Source organism: Carettochelys insculpta, chromosome 4, assembly GCF_033958435.1.
Source record: "Carettochelys insculpta isolate YL-2023 chromosome 4, ASM3395843v1, whole genome shotgun sequence".
Taxonomy (NCBI): Eukaryota; Metazoa; Chordata; order Testudines; family Carettochelyidae; genus Carettochelys; species Carettochelys insculpta.
In genome coordinates this window covers 770,182-795,233 of record NC_134140.1, presented here as the reverse complement: position 1 = coordinate 795,233, position 25,052 = coordinate 770,182, and the positions used below count along the sequence as shown (strand labels likewise).

General features: G+C 49.8%; 1 protein-coding gene across 1 annotated transcript in view; it reads left to right on the top strand.

Annotated features, from left to right (window-relative positions):
* Positions 1-25,052, top strand: part of LOC142012223 (dedicator of cytokinesis protein 2-like) — a 454,965-nt gene that overhangs the window by 141,391 nt on the left and 288,522 nt on the right. Inside the window, exons 26-28 of the mRNA XM_074992076.1 lie at positions 4,116-4,243; positions 13,629-13,694; positions 18,587-18,682. Coding sequence (XP_074848177.1) covers positions 4,116-4,243; positions 13,629-13,694; positions 18,587-18,682 — 290 coding nt within the window. The remainder of the gene's footprint in view (positions 1-4,115; positions 4,244-13,628; positions 13,695-18,586; positions 18,683-25,052) is intronic.

The following is a 25,052-nucleotide window of genomic DNA, read 5'->3' as shown; positions in this document are numbered from 1 at the left end:
TCTCCTTGTTGGACTTCATCAAATTTCTTTTGGCCCGATCCTCCAATTTGTCTATGTCAATCTGGACCCTATCTCTACCCTCCAGTGTATCTACCTGATGCCTTCGCTTAGTGTCATTTGCAAATTTGCTGAGAGTGCAATCCATCCTCTCATCCAGGTCTTTAATAAAGGTGTTGAACAGGACTGGCCATAGAACTGATCCTTGGGGCATTCAAAACCGACTGCCAAACAGATACTGAGCCATTGATCACTACCCATTGGGCCCATCCATCAAGCCAGCTTTCTATCCATCTTACAGTGCATGTATCCAATCCATACTTCCTTAACTTATGGGCAGGAATGTTGTGGGAGACTGTATAAAAAGCTTTGCTAAAGTAAAGGTATATCACATCCACTGATTTCCCCATGACCACGGAGCTGGTTACCTCATCATAGAAGCTAAACAGATCGGTCAGGCACGACTTGCCTTCGGTGAATCCATGTTGACTACTCTCAATCACTTTCCCCTTTTTCAAGTGCTCCAAAATGGATTCCTTGAGGATCCTCTCCATGATTTTTCTGGGGACTGAGCTAAAGCTGACTGGTTTATAGTTGCCTGGATTGTCCTTATTTCCTTTTTTAAAAATGGGCACTACATTTACCTTTTTCCAGTCATCCGGGATCTCTCATGATCTCCATGAGTTTTCAAAGATAATGGCCAAAGGCTCTGCAATGACATCTGTCAAGTCCCTCAGCACCCTTGGATGCATTAAATCCGGAACCATGGATTTGTGTACTGCTAGCTTTTCTAAGGAGCTCTTAACCTGTTCTTTCCCCACCAAGGGCTGCCCACCACCTCCTCATACTGTATCGCCTAGTGCTGTAGTGTGGGAGTTGTCCTTGTCTGTGAAGACTAAGGTGAAAAAAGCATCGAGTACTTATGCCTTTCTTGCATCATCTGTTATTAGGTTACCTCCTTCATCCAGTAACAGCTCCACACCCTCACTGATCACTCTCCTATTGTTAACATGCCTGTAGAAACCCTTCTGGTTACTCTTCACATTCCTTGTTAGCTGAAGTTCCAATTGTGCTTTCACTTTCCTGATTACTTGCTGGCATTTTCCAGCAATGTATTTATACTCTTCCTTGGTCATCTGTTCAAGTTTCCACTTCTTATACACATCCCTTTTGAGTTTGAGCTCACCCAGAATTTCCTTGTTAAGCCAAGGTCGTTGCCTACCATATTTGCTTTTCTTACTGTGCATCAGGATGGTTTGTTTCTGTGCCTTCAATAAGACTTCTTTAAAGTACTGCCAGTTTTCCTGAACTCCTTAGCCCTTCATATCAGTTTCCCAAGGGATCCTGCCCATCAAGTCTCTCAGGGAGTCAAAGTCTGCTCTTCTGAAATCAAGGGTCTATATTTTACTGCCCACCTTTCTTCCTTGTGTCAGGATCCTGAAAAGCAATAGCGCTGTGACTGTTTAGTGTCAGTTTGTGAGGCCGTGAGTTGTTTCTGCACTCCAGGTGCCTCTGTGGTAATAATAAGAATCTTCAGCTGCTGGAGTAGCATCTGCTTAGTCATGGAGGTGGCCCTGGCCCTCTCAGAGTAAGGTTGGGATGAAGGCTGCTGGAACGCCCTGAGATGAGATACAGTGGAAGAAAAGGGGGAGTGGTCTACGAAACTGGACTTTCAAGGTGGGAAGGTGAAGCAAAAGGAGCACTGCCCAAGAGAACATGATGTCACTGTTTGCCCTGGGATGTGCGTGGTTTCCCTTTTCTCCTCTTGGTGATGTTCGAGCAGCATGAGTGCTTCAGGATCATTCTCCTTTCTTATCATCTGATTTCACTACTCAGGAAAGGTTTTCAAAGTCCCAGTAGCCAACAATTGTATTGCATCAGGAGTTTCTGTTCAGTTGGATGACAGAGCAAACAGGATCCTTGGATGTACATGGGGGTAGAAGTAGGGAGGAGGTACAGGTGGTGTCAGCAAGTAAGGAGCTCAGTATTGAGTAGTGCCCCTTAAAATCATCAAACAAAACCAGCTTGAGGACCCAGAAGTCTGGGAAAGCTAATTGCCTCTCTGGGACATTGCTAAGAGGCAATCCTTCCCCACTGAGAGCCACTGAGTCTACAGACAACACAAAAGAAGAGCTGTATTGAGGTGAGAGGGAACACAGCATTTCTTTGGAAAGACACAGCAACAGTGACTCAGTGTGCAAACACTCACATTTTGTTCTCTTGGGCAGTGCTCCTTTTGCTTCAGTTTCCCACCTTGAAAGTCTAGGGGATGAATGAATGTTTTGTGAACCACTCCCCCATTTCTTCTATTGTATCCCATTCACAGATTGTTGTCTGAGTTCCACAGTCCAAGGGTTCATCCAGTTCATCCATCTCTAGGCCCTAGGGGGTGGTTGAAGGGTAGTGAGGCTTCTGCTGCTGCATCTTTTGTCTGTCCAAGGACAGTCCTACAGCACACAGCCATCAGACCAGCTCTTACAATGGCCAGCCCTAGGGTCTGCTGGGCAGGGCAGTGCCTTTGCTGCTGCATTTCTATGAGTGCTACAAAGCCATGTTCTGCAGCTCCTCCACCTTGCCCACTTCTTACTGATTTCAGCAGGAGTGATTCCCCTGGATAGTGCAGATGCCTGCTCTGCATTGTCTCCTACCCAAGCACCATCCCCTCACAGAGTCAAAAGCCCAGCAACTCGGCCACCTTAGCAGTGACTGCAGCTGAGTGATACCTGACAGGAGGCACAGACTCTCCAGTGAATCATGTCAGCACTTCCCTTAGATGCTGGAGAGGAAAGGTCAAGCAGTGTCTAGAGACTTGACTCCTGCCCGCCCAGCTTGCTTTTAGCCGTAGCTCACAAACTCAAGCTTAGCAGATGAGCTTCTGCTCACAGGGACCCTTCCATTATGGAATATTAAACATAGTTCTGTCCCTCCATAGCATCAGGGTAACAACATTTACATATGTCACAGACTGTGTCAACATGGGCACAAATCTTCGAAATAGCCGTATTTTGAAGATTACTAATGAGACACTGAATTGAATATTCAGTGCCTCATTAGCATTAGGACGCTTCCGGCTGTGGCGGTTCGAAAGCATGCAGCTCAGCATGGCTACATGGGCTCCTTTTCGAAAGGACCCCACACCTTTTGAAATCCCCTTATTCCGATCACTGATTGGAATAAGGGATTTTGAAAGGTGTGGGGTCCTTTCAAAAAGGACCCCTGTGTAGCCGAGTGCTTTCGAAGCATCCTAATGCTAATGAGGTGCTGAATATTCAATTCAGCACCTCATTAGTAATCTTCAAAATACAGCTGTTTTGAAGATTTGTGCCTGCATAGGCACAGCCATAGAGCTGGAAGGGGTCATTGAGTCCAGTCACCTGCACACACACACAGACCTATCACCATCCCTGGCAGATTTTATATATATATATATATATATATATATATATATATATATATATATATATATATATGAAATCTAGCCTGCCCCAGGCCTTTGAAAGGCCCTCTCAAGGACTGAGCTCACAGCTCTGGGCTTATAAGGCTAATGCTTTGACCACTGAGCCAATCCTTTTTTTTTTTTTTTTTTTTTTTTTTTTTTTTTATTAAGTACCCTGCTCCAAGAATTAGGTGAATTTTAACACAAAGCAGCCCAAGCTGATCATCTTGGTAAAGCAGGTGTGTCTACCCATTAGCTATTTTCCTCCAGTCCTTCCACAGATGGTAGGAGACAGCTCATTCAGATCACAGGCTTGCACCAGGGAGACCATTTCTGTGATGCTGTGTCCTGTTTAAAAGAAGGGAGGTTGACAAACTGGAAAGTGCTCAGAAAAGAGCTACAAGATTGATCTGAAGTCTCACCTCTTAATGAGAAAGTGAGGCAGTTTGGGCTATTTAGTGTATCAAGAGTAGCATAAGAGATGCCTTGATCAAGGTCTGTAAGTACTCAGATGGGGAGAAGATTTCTAGAAAACCAAGGAAGAACAAGTTCCAGTGGCTGAAAGCTGAAATCAACCTGAACCTGAACATCTTCCCCGCTCTGCCCCACTCCCTTCCCAGGATGGCGAGGTGTCAGTCTTTGACCCCTTTCTACCCTGCAACTAATATCTGTCTGTCTGCAGAGTGTAGAGAGATGCTGCTGCATACTACAATCCCCATCCTCCAGGAGCTGATTGAGAAAGGAGAGGAGGAGGAGGCGTGCATTGAGCTGCTCAGCAATATCCTGGAGGTGCTCTACAAAATCCAGAAGGTAAACCCCTATCACCCTAAGTGCCAGCTGTCAGCCTGCCCAGCCCTAGTGTGAGCCTCACATTGGTAAATGCATTTGAGCTAGGCTGAGCACAATGCTCCCTTTTGGGGACAAACATCATGGCTCAGGTTGGCATTCCCCCTCCTGCTATAGACTTAGGAAAGGGAAAGGGACACAGGGCACAGCAGGGGTTACTGGGCCAGTGTGTAACTAGCCAGCTGTCCCAGGCACTTTCCAATTTAACAAGATGGAGTTGCAAAGCTGCAGAATTGAAACCACAGCCATTATATCTGGGTCAAACCATCAAGCCTGAGAGGCCAAGCAGTGATAGGCACTGTCACAGAGTGTGGGGTCACCCCATCTGCTGTCAGTTGGACTCTCCTTAAGCAGGGACAACAGAAGGTTTATTAGGTGTCAGGACCACAGTGTAGAACAGACTTAGCACAGAAACCAGCTGCAGTTAGTACAATCCATCCTGGGGAGAAGGGGCCTCAATCCAGGGTCATTGGAGACTGCTCCACTCCCCAGCTGCCCAAAGCCAATTCAAACCAGCCAGGCCCCTCCTCCAGCCTGGGAGTAGGGGAGGGAGAAAGATGTCACTTGGTTGTCTAGGTTACAAAGGCCATGGTGGGCTATTGTGTACATGTGAGAAGTCATCACACCTAAACTCCCATCACCAACTCTGCATTGATGCTGCACTTAGAGAAACTGAGGCACCACATGGAGTTACCACAGGACAGTAGGAAACACATGCAACATAACAAGGGGAATAAAATCCCCACAGTGTCCATCTTGTCACAGGTGCCTAATACCATTGTCACGGGCAAGCCATGAGGAAGTCATAGAACCACAGAACGCAAGGCCTGGAAGGGACCGCAGGAGGTTATCTAGTCCAGCCCCCTGGCCAAAGCAGGATTAACCCCAGCTAAACCATCCCAGCCAGGACCTTGTCAAGCCAGGACTTAAAAACCTCTAGGGCTGGAGATTCCACCACCTGTCTCGGGAATGCCTTCCAGTGCTGCATCACCGTCCTAGTCCTGTAATTCCTGACCACTCCTGAAAGCTCTTGGCCCTGACCATGGGCTGGGGAGTCCATTCCAAATTAGAAGGTTCCAAGTCTCATGAAGCCTAGTGGGAAGCCCCTTTCAAACTTTGTTAATATAGCTCCCTTCCTGGGGGCTGAGCCTTCTCCCTCCATATAAGTTGCCTGACCGTGTGAGTTACAGGATAGAACAAATAGTAACAGAGAGGTAGCCATGTTAGTCGGTATCCAACAAAACAAAGCAGCAGAAATGTAGCACTTTAAAGACTAACAAAATTATTTATGCGGTGATGAGCTTTTGTGGGACAGACCCACTTCATCAGATCAATCTCATTTCCAATACAGGCTATTTATAAGTACAAAGGACCAAAAAAAAAATTGCAATAAAAACTGACAAATCAAATAGGATTGAAGGAAGTGGGTGAGGGGACGTGGGTGGTATGAACAGAGACATCAATTACCTCATGCATTACAAGGACTGCTTCCATTCCTTTGATACTCATAATTATCTCAGGCAGGACAATTAACATCTGTTCACCCCTCACCCCCTTCCTTCAATGCTATTTGATCAGTCAGGTTTAAGGTCTTTAAGGGTAGAGCAGAAGGAATTATTATATTTGTACAGTCATACCCCGAGATATGCCCATTCGGGCTACGAGAATTCAAGTTTACGAGCAGCTTGATTAAGGATCACTACTTCGCCTTATGAGGCATTTACTCGAGTTTATGAGTGCCTCAGCGGGACGTGGACACCCTGCAGCTGGAGAAAGTCAGCCCATCCTGGCCCTGCCCCTGCCGCTTGCTCCTTGGGTGGCTAGGGGACCCCCTCTACCCACCCTGCACAGCTGTGCCTCAGGCACTGCTCGCTGCCTGGTGGCGGTTTCCTGGAGCCCCCAGCCCAGCCTTTACCTGGGGCTGGTCTGGTGTCTGCCTCAGCGCTGCAGCAGCCGGCGGCTGCTCCCAGGTGCTCCTGGGAGACGTGGCTGCTGGGTGCACAGTCCATCCTGGCCCAGCCCTGCTGCTCACTCCCTGGGCAGCTAGGGGGCTGCCATCACCTGCTCTGTGCAGCTGTGCCCTCTGCCAGGTAAGTGTAAGTGGGTGTAAATTGTGGGGCTCAGGAACACACAAAATTTTTTCCCATTGAAATTAACGGTAATTACATTTTCTACTTACAAGAATTCGCCCTAAGAGGAATTTTTCAGGAACAAATTACCCTCGTAAGGCAGGGGAAGACTGTATTTATTTGTTTGAAGTATCTCAAACTTCCAGCTGAGGTTGGTTATTGGCTGGCTGGTATATAGACCCATAGCAGGTGACAGTCTCTGCCCTGGAGACGTGGCAGGACAAAATAGACAAGAGAAAAAGGTGGACAGGAACAAAGGGGTATTAGTGCTAGACCCAGAGAGATGAAGTGACCTGCCCAACTTGTCACATGGAGATGTGGCAGAGTTAGGAACAGGATTTAGAGTCTTGTCTGAGAGAGAATTCTCCCAACTGGCTCCCCTGTGAGGGACAGTTGGAGCTACTGCCTTTAAGGACTGCAGTCAGTTTTTCTGCTTTTTGGTCTTGGCCCTGAGAGAGAGCTATCTCTTGCACTAGGCACAGCACTGTCTGGGCCCTGCATATGTTAGCACCATTGGTGTAGCTACACAGGGAGCTGAGTGTTAACAATCTGCTACCCACCACCTCTGTTAGTGCCCCCCACCCATCAAACGTGCTTCTGACCCATTTACCTTTGAAAACTGGCTACAAGAAGCTCTGATTAGACCAACTGGATCACATCCTCCAAACTGTTCAGCTCCTGTCCCGTCAATTACAACTTTCCGAGGCTCCCATAATGTATCACTTCAGGGTATGTGGTACATGCCCTTTGCTCATGGAGCTCCTTTATAAGGTGAAGGGAGAGGACAAAGCCTGGATACTCTGAGCTCCAACTCTCTTCCAATCCATCTGTTCCTCTCTCAGACACACAGCTGAACAAACTGGAGTTGTTTAAAATGTCCACCTTCTGAAGGTTACCAGCATTGACTATTCAACAGGGATGGACAGAAGACCTAGTATCATGTCCCTCTTAACAGAGCATCCCCTGTAACGTCAGCCATGCCAAAATCTTTGAGGGTCTTACCTGTTTCCTTCCAGGCTGAACCAGAGAATCGTACCAGCATCCCTATGAATAAGGCAGAGTTCTTCCTCGAGTGTCCCTGTGGGTGCTCCACGATAGGTGTCGGGCTCGCCCCGGCGCCGCAGGTCGGATCTTTTCAGCAGTTTGTGCTGGACTGCGCATGCGCCGGCGCGCGCCGCTCCCTTGTGCGCTCCTGGCCACGTGCGCGATCCGGTCCCCACCAGTTCCTCTTTAACCGCCATCGGCTGCAGATGGAATCCGCTCAGGCTACGGCCAGAGTTAGCGTATTTAATGTTTTTAAAGTGTTTAGAGTTTCTTTTTCAGTCTTTTAGCTTAAGTTAGCTTGTTATTGTTTTCAAAAAAAAAAGAAAGAAAAGAGAGTAAAAAGTAAAGTTTTATAGCCTTAGTAGCAAGCGGAGTAGCGGAGGCCCGGGGACGTAAGGCCATTAGGCCTCCTGCCGCAGCAGACTGAGCCTGAGAGGGGAACAGGCACAGAGAAGGTGCTAAGTACCCTATTAACAACTCAAAGACTCACCACAATGTCCTCTTCAGGATTCAAAAAGTGTGAGTCATGCCGCGAAGCGATGCCGGCCTCCGATGGGCACAGTCAGTGCATTAGGTGCCTCGGGGAATCTCATGTCACCCAGAAATGCTCCTTCTGCGCAAAACTCACAGCCAGAGCAAGGAAGGACAGAGAGATGCTGCTGAAAATGCTGCTCTTTGACAAGGCCCTCCAGCCAGACGCGCCGGAGTGGCCTCAGCAGGAGGGACCCGCAGGGGCCCATGAAAGGAAAGCTGCTTCCCTAACCCCATCAGCGCAAAAACGGAGGAAGCTTTCACCAACCCGATCCCTGCTGGCAGCCACAGCGAGCGGGACGGGTGGAGCGCATAGCCCCCAGCCACAGTCACAGCTGAGCAGTGGCAGCACGGAGACGCACATGGCAGAGGCTGAGCCTCCGATAATCAAACAGCCACCCCACACCACGGGCAGGGCGGTGGCCAGGCAAGCGCCGCAACCGGTGGCACCGCAGCTAGCGGCACCGACCCCCGGGGAACCGGCGGTGCAGAGCTTGCAGGCACACAGCCTGCAGGTGCCGGGGGAGACCACCCACGCAGCTCTGCAGCGGAGCGTGCCGAGTGCGGCGCAGACAGCGGGGCCAAGATCCCCGACATGGAAAGGGGCGGAGCCAGCCCCACAGGGGAGGGGAAAGCCAGCACAGAAAACCCGGCACCGCAGCCCTTCTCCAGACAGGGCTGCAGGGCTACTCGCTCTAAGCCCTCCACTTATGCTGCGGACTCCAACGAGGCGGCAGGGGTCACCTCCAGTATACCCTGAGCCCCCATCCCCGTTCCTACAGCCAGCATCACCATCGCTCGGACCACCATCGCCCTTCCTGGGCTTTGAACCCCTGGAGTACTGCCACAAATCAGTCTCTCCATTATCTCAATCACACAGATGATCTCGCTCCCCCAGACGCAGGGGGTATGCACCTCCAGAATGGTCCAGGTCTCCATCTCAGGAACAGTGCCCGTGTTGCCATGGTTGCCCCTATCATGCGGGGCATAGACACCATACGCATACTCCCAGGGACAGATCCCCCCAGACGGTTCAATATCCCCGAGGGCAATTGCGGACGGGGATGGAAACGCAGATATCTCAGGGGGAGTTGATTCTGGAACCCCAAGATTTTCCCTCGCAAGTATCTAGCGAGAGGATGTATCACCGTCAACAGGATCCAGAGGGGTCCAGAGAGGCTTACCCTAGCGGTTCCTCGCTATCTCCCCCTGACGAGGCCACGGCCCCAGGGGACGTCCATCCTCTGGACGATCTCAAACAGTTCCAAGAGCTGTTTAAAAGGGTGGCCTTCATGCAAGGCATCCAAACAGCAGAGGTGCAGGAGAAACACCATAAGCTCCTTAAAAACCTGAGACCTCCGGCCTCTTCCAAAATAGCTATTCCGCTGATGAAGCAATCATGGAGTCCGCCACCACAATATGGCAGACCCCTGCGTCCACTCTGCCTATAAACAAGAGAGCGGATAAGAAGTACTTCGTCCCGACGAAGGGCATGGAGTTCCTGTTCAGCCACCCGCAACCAAATTCTCTGGTGGTGGAATCGTCTCAACAGAGGTTAAAAACTTCTCAGTACAAGACAGGGGGAAGGGACAAGATGCCAAGAAACTAGAGTTGTTCGGCAGAAAGGTCTACTCCTCCTCTACCCTACTGTTGAGAATAGCGAATCACGCAGCGCATCTAGTGAACCATAATTTTGACAACTACTCCAGGCTGACTTCCCTCATGGACTCGCTTCCAGAGGACACGAAGCCGGTGCTCAAGGCCATCGTGCAGGAAGGCTACGCAGCCTCGAGGACAGGAGTTCAGATCGCCCTAGACGTAGCGGATAAGGCAGCACGCTCAACAGCTACAGCAGTGGTCATGCGCAGGGAGTCCTGGCTCCAGACATCGGGTATCCCGAAGGATCTGCAGGTGAAGATCGTTGATCTCCCCTTTGACACGCAGAAGCTGTTTGCAGTATCAACCACAGCGTCCCCAGTACCACAGGGGCTACAAGCAAGGGCGACATCAACAGCACCAACAGTACAGAACTCCCAGGTGACGTTCTCAACAGAGCCGTGCATCCTCGGGGCAGGGCCAAAGGTCACAAGTTTGACACACAGATCGAGGGCTGCACTATCACTGCCATCGCGCAATGTCATCCGAAGCTACTATTCCACCATCGCCTCCGACCATTCTACAACCAGTGGCAAAAGATCACCACAGACAAATGGGTACTGGAGATCACAGCCACGGGTTACGCGATTCCCTTCCAGTCGCTCCCACTGCCACGACCTCCACCCCACCTAAAGGACGCCTCCCACGAAGCGAGACTCAATCAGGAGGTGGACCATCTTATGCTTGTAGGGGCAGTGGAAAGAGTGCCGGAGCAACTCCGAGGGAAAGGGTTCTACTCAAGATACTTCCTCACAGAGAAAAAGACAGGAGGCTGGAAGCCCATCCTAGATCTTCGAGGCCTCAACCGGTACTTGCGCAAGCAACGCTTTTGGATGATCACAGTCGCCTCTATACTTACGGCACTGGACGATGGAGATTGGTTCGCAGCCCTCGACTTACAAGACGTGTATTTCCACATAACTATTCACCCGGCTCACAGGCGTTTTCTCTGGTTTATGGTAGGCAAAGAATATTTTCAGTACAAGGTTCTGCCGTTCGGCCTCTCCTTGGCCCCCAGAGTCTTCACCAAGACCTTGGCAGTGGTGTCAGCCTACCTGCACAGACAGGGGGTGTTTATATTCCCATATCTGGATGACTACCTACTGAAAGGGGCCTCGAAGGAGGAGGTACTTCACATGATACGCGTCACAGCAGACACATTCTCTTCGCTGGGCCTGGTCATCAATCTGGCAAAATCAAAGATAGACCCCACACAGGACGTAGAGTTCATAGGGGCACGTATAAATTCCATCATAGCAAGGGTTTATCTACCAGATGCCCGCTTTCGCGCCATTGGTTCCCTCGTGCAAGTCATCACCTTCAGCCCTACGGTGCTGGTTCTGACGTGCTTACAGCTGCTGGGCCACATGGCAGCAGCAATGTTTGTGGTACAGAACGCCTGATTGCATATGCGCAGCATGCAGCACTGGCTGGCGAGCGTCTACAAACCGGCAGCACACACCGTCCACAGGGTGGTGTCGCCCACGACAGAGGTGCGCAGATCCCTGCAATGGTGGGTGAACCCCAAGAACGTGCTAACAGGGGTGCCCTTTCACCAACCACAAATATTTGTTTTTTTCTCACTACCGACGCCTCCCACATAGGGTGGGGAGCACACATGGGTGAAAAGGTGACGCAAGGACTGTGGTCCTCCACGGAACAGTCACTGCACATAAATATACTGGAGCTCAGAGCAGTGTTCAACGCCTGCAAACACTTTCGAGACCATATACAAGGCAAAGTAGTCGGGATCAGTACAGACAATACCTCCACCATGTTTTACATAAATCGGCAAGGAGGAGCTCGGTCCCGTGCCTTATGTGCGGAAGCAGTCCGATTGTGGAACTGGTGCATCGCCAACAATATAACCTTGAAAGCCTCGTATTTACCAGGCGCTCACAATGTGAAGGCAGACCAGCTGAGCAGGCGCTTCGCACTCACACACGAGTGGCAGATCCGTTCCGATCTGCTACGACCGATTTTTCACGCATGGGGATTTCCCCAGATAGACCTGTTTGCCACTCAGCACAACAAGAAGTGCCCACAATACTGCTCCAGGGCAGGACTGGGATGGGGGTCCCTGGGGGACGCATTCACGATCTCGTGGAGGGGCCCCCTGCTCTACGCATTTACTCCCACAGTGCTTATGCACAAAGTCTTGCAGAAAGCCAGGAGAGAGAAAGCCCAAATGATCCTAGTAGTCCCAACATGGGATCGACAGCAATGGTTCCCCTTACTCCTGCGCATGTCGGACCGTCCACCGATGCCCCTCCTGGTGGCGCCGCATCTGCTCACGCAAGCCCAGGGGTCCATAGTGCATCCACACCCCCGAGGCCTGCAACTGCAAGCATGGTTAATCCATGGCTCAGCTCCCTAGAGAGCACGTGTACGGAGGGAGTGCAACAAGTCCTAGAAAGTAGCAGGAGGACTTCCACCAGGAAGACCTATAAGCAAAAATGGACTCGATTCACTGCATGGTGTTCTACCAAGCAATTAGCCCCCCTTGCTGCGCCTATACCTGTAATACTAGAGTATTTACTGGACCTCAAGAGAGGCGGACTCTCCCTATCCTCGTTGAAGGTCCACCTTGCCGCTATATTGGCTTTCAGACATGAAGAGGAAGGGCACACGGTGTTTGCCCATCCCATGGTTACCAGGTTCCTCAAAGGGCTGGTAAACCTATACCCCCCTCGGAAACCGCTTCCACCTTCATGGAGCTTGGACCTGGTGCTTAATGTGCTAACGGGACCACCTTTTGAACCCTTAGCCACGGTTTCCCTCCGTCTCCTTACGATAAAGACGACCTTCCTTCTTGCAATCACGTCAGCTCGCAGGGTGAGCGAGCTTGCAGCAGTTATGGCAACGCCACCCTGCACAGTATTTTCCAAGGAGACGGTAACCTTACGGCTGCACCCAGCCTTTGTTCCAAAAGCTTCTTCAGAGTTTCATATTAACAAACCTATAGTTTTACCCTCGTTTTATCCAAAGCCTCATAACTCCAACAAAGAGGCGTGCCTACACCTCCTGGACGTGAGGAGGGTGCTGGCTTTCTATATAGACAGGACTAAGTCCTTCTGGAAAATGGATAGTTTCCTAGTCTCTCTCGCTCCCAAAGCAAAAGGAGAAGGTCTCTCTTCGCAGAGAATTTCGAAGCACATCGTATCCTGCATAAAAATGTGCTACGAACTTAGAAAGACTCCTTTACTGGCCCCGCCTAGGGCTCACTCCACTAGGGCGGTGGCGGCATCAACAGCCTTTTTCAAGGGCATTGCGCTAAAAGACATTTGCAGAGCAGTGACCTGGTCATCCTATGACGCCTTCGCCAAGCATTATGCCCTTCACAGGGTATTCCAAGAGGATACCCATCTCTCGACAGCGGTCCTCTTGGGCACAAGCTGCACATAAACCGATTACCCACCTCCTATCTTGGGTTACTGCTGGGTAGTCACCTATCGTGGAGCACCCACGGGGACACTCGAGGAAGAAAGAGAAGTTACTCACCGTAGTAACGATGGTTCTTCGAGATGTGCCCCCGTGGGTGCTCCACCACCCGCCCATCCTCCCGGCTTCGGATCTCTGTTTAGTATTTTTCAGGAGCATCCAAGGCGGTTGGTCAAGGAACTGGCGGGGACCGGATTGCGCACGTGGCCAGGAGCGCGCAAGGGAGCGGTGCGTGCTGGCGCGTGCGCGGTCCAGCAGAAACTGCTGAAAAGATCTGACCTGCAGCGCCGGGACAAGTCCGACACCTATCGTGGAGCACCCACGGGGACACATCTCGAAGAACCATCGTTACTACGGTGAGTAACTTCTCTTTCCTCTCTGAAGGACAAAAGCAAGTGCTAGTCAAAATTTTGGAAACATGTCCCAGAGAGGGAAAGATACACAAAGGAAGCACAACCTGCCCATAGGTCTTATGGTGAAGTGAGCCAATGAGAACGGCTCTTAGCGTGATTTTGAGGGTGAATTCTGTCTGATATTATTGGTTCTAGAGAGCAGAAGAGCAGCTAATGTGTCCAAGTGGAGGAGAGAGACAGCTCAAGGAGGAATCTGAGCTGGTGAGTACCCTTGGGAAGGTTGAAATACAAGAGGAGAGAGGAAGAGTATGGGCTGTCTGAGCACCTAAAAGAAGTTCACCTGCTTCTCACTTTAGCCCCCCCAATCTTATATTTGCTGTCACCTTGACGTATGAGAGTTGGTGCCAGCGGGGCTGCAGCCCAGCTATGGGGTGGGGAGATCTGAACTTGAACAGTAGATCTGAGGTGTGGGGCTGGCTCTTCAGGGAATCAGCAGAACTGTATGACTGCAAAGCTCAGGTGTGTACTAGAATTGGTTTTGGTCAGAGTTTTCAGACCCTTGTTTTCTATGGGATTTCTTGGAATCCTGTGGGAAGAATAACACATCTTTAATTTGCTTATGGATCCATGTCCTAACAGGTAAAGTACAGGATGGGGTATTAGTTGTTAATAAATATTAATCAGATGTTAGGAACGATGGAAAATGCTCAGGTGCAGTCCTTTAATACCCCATCCAAGGGACACCTTGTGATTACAAGTTCATCACATCCCCAGCTTGAAACAAGTACATTACCATCTTCAGTGTACTTTTTATACACTTCCAGGCTCTCTGAACTGGAGTTACCAGAAGCAAGTAGATAGTATAGAAAAGGTCTCTCTTCTCAGGGCATATTGTCAAAAGATTGGCTTGGTGGGGGTTGAGGCGGGCTGGATTTCCATTCACTTCACCTAAAGGTATAGCTTAAAGAAGTTCTCTTTATATGTATTATTCCAGAAAGACCGTTGTACTTCCAAGCATCAGAGGTAGCCGTGTTAGTCTGTATCTTCAGAAACAACAAGAAGTCCTGTGGCACCTTATAGACTAACAGATATTTTGGAGCATAAGCTTTCATGGGCAAAGACCCTCTTCCTCATATGACTCCGCATCTGATGAAGCAGGTATGTGCCCACGAAAGCTTATGCTCCAAAATATCTGTTAGTCTGTAAGGTGCCACAGGACTCTCATTATACTTTCAGAATTTACATTAATTTTGTCACTCTAGCAAAAAAGCTTCATTCAGTTTCACAGTACTATGCATTTGTAATATAATAAACTGCAAAGGTGATAACCCTAATTCAGTAATTAATATTCAACTTTAGTTCAGTAAAATGTATCTTAATTCCATAAGGTGTGTTAAGTATATTATAGATATTGGCAGTTTGCCACCAGTCTCATCATATGGGGAAGATAACATTCTTTCCATTTCACTGGTATCACTAGTAATGAAACAGAAACTACCAAAGTTAATGTTTTTAAAATCAGCAAGTGCAGTTAATATGCACCTAAGAGATTTGAAAGAGTTGTCTCAGGAACTCATGGGACCATTACTGTTGATTTTCAATTAGTCTCGGAGCACTGGGGAAGTTACCAAAAGACTGGAAGAGAGCTAATATCAGTGCAATGTCATTCCCAGCCAAGGCAATGGAACAGTTGATATGGGATTTGATTAATAAAAATTCAAGAAGGGTAATGAAGTTAATGCCAATCAGTGCGGGTTTATGGAAAATACATGTCAAGCTAGCTTGTGTAACACGGTTAGGCCAGCGGACCCTGTTGGGAAGAGTGAAAGGCACCTCAGGGTGCAGCCTCTGCTAGGGGAGGAAAACAGCTGTTTCAGCATGCAGGTGAAAATGACTGCAGTTCAGTAATGAGAGACAGCTGATCTCATGGGTGACATGCTGGCAGGGCTTTTAGGTGGACAAGGTGTGGAGGCAGTTGAGAGGGAGATGGGGGAGTGTTTGCAAAAGACAGCTTGAAGGGAAAAGTGCCTGGGCTCCTTTTCTCCCACCAAGGTTGAGAGCCTTGACCGTGGCTAGGGGAGGGGATAAGACTGATCAACCCGGCGCAGGACAACAGAGGTGGGTGCAGCCTAAATCCTTCAGCCAGAGGGAGAGGTGTGGGTCTAGGGCAGAACATGGGCCACTTTGCCACACTTGAATTTGTTTTTGATGACCTTACAATTGTGATTGATCTAAGTAATAGTGTTAACACAATAATCTTGGTACCACATGACATTTCCGTCATTGTTGGAGGTACAGTTACTTCAGATCTGCACAGACATTTGATGGCTGCTGTCCCAACAGAGATTTTATCTCTGACCACAGAGAGCCTCTCAGGGTGCATCTGCACTAAGTAGCTTTTAGTGACATGGCTTTGTTGACACAACTGTGTCACTTACGGTCGGACACAAGAAGTCCTGTGGCACCTTATAGACTAACCGATATTTGGACAAAACAAAAAAGCAGTCAAGTAGCACTTTAAAGACTAACCTACGTTCACAGAATCACGGGCACATTCTCATGTTCCTCAACTAATATCGTATATGCCATCATGTGCCAACAATGCCCAGATGCTTTGTATATTGGACAGACTTCAAACTCTCTCAGACAAAAAGTTAATGGGCACAAAACAGACATAAAAACATTCCTGATCCACAAACCAATTAGTCTACATTTTAATGGAGTGGGCCATTCTGTTAATGACTTAAGAGTTTGCATCTTATTGAAGAAGAATTTTCAGTCTGCTTTGGAAAGATAAACTGCTGAACTCTCTTTCATATTCAAATTCGACACATTAACACGTGGTTTGAACCAGGATGCAAATTTTCTGGGACATTATAGGGGCTCTTTTGCATACTTGGCTTAATCTAATTCTTGACTCCTCCCCACCCCGCAGCCCCTCTGCTCTCTGATTTGCTCACCTTGATAATTTTTTTCTGATTTGTCAACCTTGATTACTGTTTTTTGGTTCTCTGTGCCTTAAATACTGAGTGTGTTCTGGTATGGCTGTGGTCTGAAGAAGTGGGTCTGTCCAACGAAAGCTCACCTAATAAACTATTTTGTTAGTCTTTAAAGTGCTACTTGACTGCTTTTTTGTTTTGATAGTGTATAGACTAGCACAGCTCCCTCTCTGTTACTATTCAGATATTTGGACAGTGTACTATTGCCAGCACTTTTGCCAACAAAATCTTCCACTCCCTGCGAGTGGAGTTTGCGCTCTCATTGGGAGAGCACTCCTGCTCAAAAAGCATGTTTACAGTAGTACTTGCCAGGATAAAGTTATCATTTGGGGTGTGCGTTAAGCACCCGTGACTAACAAGTTTTCAGAGAAGCATCTGTGTTAGTCTATTTCAGCAAAACCAGCAAGGCTAGGGCTACGCTGTAGCCCTATCTTGGAATAACTTGCACAATTTGGATCACTTGTGTGGAATGGTCAAGGCTGAAATTGATGGTGGGGTGCAAGTTGTAGAAACTCCTGTGGAGTTCTTCAAGGGTCTCTTGACCGTGAGTTCAAATGATACAGATGTCATTGATGTAGCATAAGTAAACAAGGGGCAAAGGGGGATGGGAGCTGAAGGAGATGTGGTTCTAAGTCAGCCATAAAAATGTTAGCGTATTGTGGGGCTGTGTGGGTGCCCATGTGGGTGCTGCTGATCTGGAAGTATAAATTGTCCCCAGATCAGAAACAGTTGTGGGTGAGGACAAAGTTACATAGCTCAGCCACCAGATACGCTGTGATACTACTGTAATGAGACAGCCATTCCCAGTTCCTATTCAGAAGCATTCTCGTAGTGTCACATTTGCATATGAATTCCAGATCAGCGGTTTCACATTGCAGTCTGGTTTTGAAGTTTTTTGTTAAAGAATAGCAACTTTCAAGTATGTAATTGTGTGTCCGGAGGTTGAAATGCTCTTGATGTTTGATTTGTGTCCATTTATTCTTTTGCACAGAGACAGTCCAGTTTGTCCAATGCACACGGTGGAAGGGCATTGCTGGCATGTAATAACATTAGCAGATGTGTAGGTGAATGAGCCCTTCTTGGTATAATGCAGTAGGATCCATGATGGCATTCCTGTGTTCACTTTGGGGGTGGAACTGCATTCAAGGGCTGCAAGGCTGCAGGGGCAGCAGCTGAAGGGGGCAGGAGCAGGGCAGGGAGGCAGCAGGGGTTGGGCATGCTCCTGAGTTCACTGGTGGCATTTGGCAGCAGATCAACCTGGACACAGCCCACTCTGCTCCCACAGCTACCAACCATGTCACTGAGGCAAGGGGATTTGCAGGAAGGGATGGAACTGCCTTCTGTGCTCACTGGCGGTGGGGAGTGGAGCAATGTGACTGGGAGCTGGGGGAGTAGAGTGGGCTGGAAATGGGTCACTCTGCTTCCTGACACCCTACCAGCAAGTGCAGGCATGGGCCCAGCCCTTGCTGCAGGTGCCACGCCCCCCACTTGTTCTCCCAAGCTACATTGCTTGAGGAAGGAGGTTTGGGGGAAGGAGTGGAGTGGAGGTGGAGCAGACGGGTGTTGGGGGTGGGCAGAACAGGGGCAGCGCAGTGGGCTTGTCCTAGCCCCGCAGCCACTGAGAAACAGCCCTGCTGGGTGCAGCCCACAGGAGGTGGAAGGTGCTGGCTGCTGGAGCCTGCAAAGCTGCATACCACAACATGCAGCTGCCTAGGGCATCACAAGATCTGGGGCAATTTGGTGCCCCAAATTTCATGTACCCTACACAGCTGTATATTTTCCATATTGGTAGGGCTGCATTGGTACATGAGATCAGCCAGTAATTTAGGAGAGAGGAGACAGTTGCTTCTAAGGTGTGAGTAGGGAATTCCTTGCCTTACAGCCAACCTCAAATGCAGGTTGAGTTGTTCTTTGCGCAGCCTTTCCCAGATGTGAGTGGGGCCTCCAGCCTGATTCCTCTTCTGTTGTCTATGCTGCTGCTGCTGCCATTGCTTTGGGAGGTACCTTTAAAGTGTCAAAGCCTGCATTTGACCCACAGTCCCTGGGTGCTCTGAAGACTCACTGTGCAGTGGTGTATAACTGCCTGGTGATGTCCTGTGTGCTGATCCCAGGTGCTGCCCAAGTTCTGGAAGTGACATATGACTTGCCTTGCAGAGGAAGGTGAAAGGGCATGTACAGATGATTCTGGAGCAGCTGCTACGCACTGTCAATCGCAGGGTGATTGTCCTCGACCAGGAGCACGACCTAAGGGTGAGTACCTCTGCTTGGTCTGTGCAGTTTTGGGGCTGCCGGCATCTTGGAGTGAACTTGGCTCTTGAATGGCCTCTGAATACATAAGATTGTGCTGGGTTAGTAAGAGCTACTCAGCTAGAGTTTCCTGCTATTGGTGTCACTCATCCTTCAGCAGCCTGGTCAGGATGAGACTCTCATCATTATAGAGTGCCAGAAAAATCCATCAGCCCAAGACTGAAAACAGCACATGGGGAATTTGTGGCAGGAGCAAATACCCAGGCAGGGTGGAGTCCTGGGATGACTCTCCTGGGCTGCTGGCAGAAGGCTGGGCTTCATCCCACACGGGGAGCTTCCTTGCATGGAGTGGGAGCTGCCAGCACTCTCTAGGTTGAAGCATCTGAGTCTGAGGATGGATAGAAGGAGCTGGACTCCTTCCAGGGCCAAGGAGACTTTCTGGGCCTGGATCACCACTGCAGTTCTGTGTGCCAAGAATGCGGAGCAGATTAAATCTCATGGTTCAGGGCATCAATGTCAGTCTCTCTACACAGCCAGCGAGTGTGACCCTCTCAGCCTGGGGCAACAGACTTGGGCTAGCAGGGCTCATGCTTTAGAAGTAGCTGCGTAGGCAGTGCTTTGCAACTGCGGCTCAAGCTGGAGCTCAGGGTCTGAGACCCACCTCCTTCCCTAGGCTTCAGAGGCATGCTCCAGCCTGAGCCACAGCCTCCAATGGCTGTCAGCTCCGCTGCGTCACAGCCCGCTGAGCAGCTCACTAGCCTGAGTCTTGACCTGGGCTAAGAGTCTCACTCCTGTGGTCTGTGTAATTGTACCCTGAAGCCCAGCACTGCTTAGCTGAAGCATGAGGCCCCACTGGACTATTTGGTGTAATGGCCTGATCATGTAGGTGAGAAGCTGCTGGGCAAGATGGACAATGACCTCCCTGGTTAGCAGGTGGTGTGATGAGGGGAGCAGGTCTGATGTGCCAGCAGATGTAGGGGGAAATGTCAAAATGAAGAAAGAAATTGATAAGTTGGCTAGAGAGAAATCCCTCACACTGGGAGGGGCCAGGGAGGAGGTGAGAAACCAGGGGCTGAATGTAAGTCTGGGGCAACTGCAGGAACGGGCAGTAGTGCATGGCAGCTTAACCTGCAAATGGTTGAGTCTACATGCTGCGTCCTGCTGACAATGCCACTTCTGGGGCAGCACGGAGTTAATGGGGATAGCTGTAAACGCAGGGTGCAGGGGAGCTGCGGTGCTGAAGCTCAGCTTGCTTCTTACAGTGGGAACTTGATGGGATCTGAGTATAGTGTTGTCCTCTTATGCTTGGTTCTCATTGATAAAAGCTGCTGGAGGAATTGATTCTGGAGTGATGGGGCATGGCAGAGTGGTGCTGTCAGGCTCGTGGGGCCTGTGGCTCTTGTGCATTCTCTGTTTGGAGGCTGCCTGAGGGTCTCTCCAGCAGGTTTGTACATATTCAGGCTGCTGGCAGTGCCTTGGTTGGAGGTTTGGATGGATGGACCCTGGTTCTGTACTGCTGTTACGCTGATCCCTGTGAGTTAGCACCTAAATTCTGGGAGCTTTTTAGCAAGCAGTAAGACACCTGCTTAGACAGGTATTAGTTCAGTCTGACCCTATGGTTCAAAGTAGGAACAAGGCTCCTTCTTTGGTGGCTTTGGTTTGATCCTGCAATAGGTTTCAAACATGCACAAAAGGGAGGCTCTCTCAAAATGTAAGTCTCTCAAAATTGTCAGCCTCAGATTCCCTTCACTAGAATCACTTCACTGCTGCAGCATGGGTAGGCTGCTTTTCCTGCTGTAACCTGTGCCAGTTTTCAGCCGCACTCTTACCAGCCTGACAAAGAGTGAAGTAGTTTTCCAGCTTCAGATCACCAGCACTGCTCTTGCTCACCATTAAGTGGCCTTGCTCCCTGAACTGACTGTGGATTCAGCCCTAAATACTCTTCTGACCTTGGTGGTAATAGCCTTATGGACAGTTGCTTAGTTAAGCTATGCCCTCAATCAGTGTTGTAAATGAGGCAGGTGGGGTGTGACCCAGCTGGTCAGAGCATCTCCTTTCATATGCTTCTGTCTCCAGAGCTTTTGCACAGGGACACTGTAGCTAGGTCTGTGGCAGGGGCCTTAGAGTGGGATCCAAGTAAGTGAATGGGGCTTGGCAGGGATGGGGTGGGATTTGAGTTCATGAGCATTACATTTTTTATTCCTGTTTCTTCTGGGGTGTCCATCTGGCTTCGTCCTAGGTAAGCGGGGCAGGAGGGAGTGGTAAGTGCTCCATGCATGCTGCGTAATAGTAGTAACAATGAGGGACATTGGATGAGGTGGTAGCTAGAGACCAGTTTCAGTACCGAGAATCTAACCCATAGACCTGATCCGAGCCACCTCCCTTTGAATCTTTGCCAATAGCAGACCCTGCTGAGTTTCAGAAGTGCTGTCTGATAGCAGTCTTGGCCTGACTTTTCTGCTGTGTGCTGCCTCTGCACTTCCTGGCTTCATGACTGGCAGTTCCCAGGAATGGACAACACTCAAAATGTTCCCATAACCCATTGTTACAAGGGAGATTTCTGGCCTGCTTTGCATACTCCAGGGGATGGGAAGCTTCTTGTGTGCACAGCCAAACTACATATATCACAGTCATTGTCAGCAACACTGAGCCTGTGTGTAATGGGAAGCAATCACTGCTACCCACTTCCCTCAGAGCTCCAGCTCCCTATGCAATCAGTGAATATCTGTTTGCACTGCCCCCACGCAGCCACTGGCTCTATTAGCAGGTACATCCCAAAGTGCCTGTACACCATGCTGACCTCTCTTATGACCCCAGCAACACAAGTGCTCCTCCCAGAGCTCCCATCCCATCCTGTCAGGATATGCTTGTCCTCATTCAGGCATTGGACCTGCTTGCCTATGGCACAACAGTCATTTTGGATAGGGTTGCTGCTCCTTGCAAAGTGTCTCTTGGCTGTAGGGGGACTTTGAACTGCACAAGCCAAACGCTGATTTAGGTGCCACAGCTAGGTACCTGCCATCCTGCCTTGGTGCCCAGTACATCCAAAGGGAATAATCTGACCTAGGGAGAGGTGGACAACCTGCAGGCCACATGCGGCCCCCTGGCGTCCCACAAGCAGCCTGCGGGCTCCCTGCCTGCACCCCTTCCCCATATACTTCCTTGCTCCTCCCACTCCCAGCTAACACTTTTGGAGCTCATGAACTGCATGCTTCGTGCTCTGATCCTGGTCCTTCCCCTCCCTCCCAGAGCTGGAATGCTGGTGCACAATGTGTGTGGGCGACAGGGGGGCTGCAGGGCCACAGGGGGAACCCCACGGGGCCACGGGCGGCTTGCTGCTCACTGAAGTGAAGGAGGGCCATTCACATGGCCCACTAATAATTGGTGGTTGTCTAGCGCTGGCTCACAAGCACCCTGAGCACCCTGTCAGCAGCTGCATGGTGGGGAGGGGACACGACATGCCTAGAACCTCTCAGCTGTTGCCTGATTGCGTTTAAGGAGACTGCTCCAAGAATGAGATCTGACAACAGTGCTGGCTCATGGACGCTCACAAAACCCACAGCCCACAGGAAGCTTTTGCCTTCCAGAGTGCTGGGACCTGTCAACCATACAGCTGCTACCAAACCCCACTCCATCCTCCCTTCCACACAGCATAAGAAGGGCGAATGGCTCCACCCAAAACAAAGAGGGTTCCTGCCAACAATGTTCCCTCTACTTTTTCCATCCATATGCAGAATACATTGTTAGGTGCACCATCAGTAGAAACACCTGCTGCCAACCAGGGGTACTGTGGGTTCTCTCCTAATCAGCTGGGCAGTATTTGAATTTCTCCTGGGCAGCTGCCCAAGTGCTCAGCTTACAGGGGATGCTGGTTCCTGCTGGGTTATGGTTACTTGGCTAGATGCATATTGTGAAGTTCAGGGCAAACAGAGGTGGGTGGATTAGGGGGAGTCATTGGTTAAAGTCAAGGGCTTAGGTGGCTTAATGTTATGTCAGCTCCAGCAGACGCACCTTCGTCAGACTCAGGTGGGTATTGCCTGGAGTTTGGGTCTGTCTCATCCTGGCTGGGTTTGTGATCTTTTTTGGTGGGAACTGTCCAGGCTTTGGGTTGCTGTGAATAGGATACTGGCCATAGCAGGTCTCCAATACCTGAAGTACTGATACTTCAAGGTTATGTCTACACTAGCCCTGTAATGAGCGAGGTTAGAAGATGCTAATAAGGCACCACCATGAATATGCAGAGTCTCATGAGCATAATGGTGGCCACGTGCAATTCGAAAGTGCCACTAAAACCAAATAGGAAGAAGGGGCTTTTGAAGTCAGGGGGGTACTCTGAAAGGCCCCTGTCTATATGGGTGGCGCGCAGTTTGAAAGAGGTACTTCCAGATTGTGCGTGGCTGCCATTATGCTAATGAGGTACTGCCTACTCCTGGCAGTACCTTATTAGCATCTTCCCAATTTGCTCATTACCATGCCCCTTCCAAAAGGAAGGTGCTAGTGTAGATGTAGTCCAAATGTTTTTCAGTCAGCTAAATTCTGTCTCTGTTGCTGAGGCCAAATGTCTCCCTGCAAGAGTCCAGCAGCTGCCACTGATTTCAAAGGGCATTGAATTCTGAGGCCTTCTTGGGATTCAGCATCCCTGCCAGGCAATGTTATCATGCACAGACAGTACCAGCCAGAGACCTGTGTGCTGCTTTAAGCCCCATGGCTCTGTGTAGTCGTCCCCTTCCCCCCGTTCCTTGTCCATTTGTGCACCTCAGAGCTGATTTTTTTTTTCTGAGCACAGCAATATCTTGCTGATACTGTGTGGAGTAGTAGGGAGTATTTTCTGCACTGTGCTAGGCATATTGACACCACCCACTGGCTGCTTCTGAGCCTCTTTGATCTGGGACTCTCATTAACCTGACATTGAATTTCTCCTCTTGTGGGCAGCCTTGAAACACTGGAATATTGGAGCTGCTGATTTCTTTCTTGTTATAATTCGTTGGTGAATCCTGCAGCTGGGGAGCCCTAAGCTTCCTCTCATGCCAGTCAGCTGTTTAGGGGAGGGAGAATGCAACTGTTGGGTTTGGCTTCCCCTCCCCACCTGGACTCAGTACCACAGTGCTTCCAATCAGAGATAGCAGGTCACAAGTGACAAAGACTTGTGGTGTGACATGAGTAGGGCTGGTCTCAGCCATGCCCACAGCAGGCAGATGTGCCCATCACCACTGGTGCTCTTTCATTAACAGGCTCTGCAGAATTCTGAGAAATAAAAGCAAATGATTGTGTCTGTTTTCTGAAGAGGCCAGAGCTTGTCGGCAGGCACTGACCTATGTACCTGCTTCCTCCAGGTTCAAGTGTCTGCCCTTTCCCTCGTAGCCACATTTTCCCTGCTGCCGGATGTCTGATCCAGAAGACTCAAAGGTCAGACTCCTTTATGTATCCGGTGCTCACCTGGCATGGAGAAAGTTTCACACGATGCTGCACATGCTGAGGCTCTTCGTGCCTTCAGCTTCCGACAGCAGTGGTTGTAAACCAGTAGGAGCTGCAGGTCTCTGATTACTCCCTGCAATACATGACTTCAGCAATCAAAGCTAGAAGATGCTACTCCCCCCACAGACTGCAAAGGACTTAGCTACCCTGTCACAGTGGGACTGGGAGAGCTGACTACCATAGGGGAGAGGGGGAATGGTGCTGTGCTGGAGGATTTGTAAAACAGCCAGTGCTACAGTTTTTGAAGGTGGAAAAGGCCATGCTTCCCACAGATTCCAAGCACTCTAGAGATTTCTTCCTGATCCCTTTGAACTCAAAAGGTCTCCATGTCCCAGACATTGATCAGTTAATGACGGTCACCTCAGGCCCCCTCTGTTCCTAGGAAGGGTTTTTTCCTGCAGTCTCGCCAGGTCTCTCCATTCAGCAGCTAGCAGTGGCACAGGGTCACAGGCCTGGGCTGTAGCCCCCAAGCACAATTGCAAGGTGTCTCGTTAGGTTGCTGGATCAGTTGCCACTGAACTCTGAGCCTGGAACTGATAAATCTCCAGGTACTTCTGATTAAACTGAAGTGACTGAAAGGCAGCTCCCAGCTGCTCTGTGAGGAGCCATGAAACAGAAATGCACTTTTCATTACACAGGAAAGGGGAGCTGTTGCCTGACCTTGGAGCTAGAAAGATTGGAAATGCTGTGGGCACAGGCCCTTGGAGATCGGAGAGAGAGGCAAGGGTGCTACTAGCAGTTCAGTTGCACTGAAGGGAACCCTAGTGTAGATAAGACTGAAGCAGCTTTCAGCATGTTTACCATGATAGCTGTGACACCCTGGGTGCTGAGTGGGAGTGTTATCTCCATGTCATTTTTGTTAATTACACCCCCTGCCCCCCGCCGCAACTCATGCTCC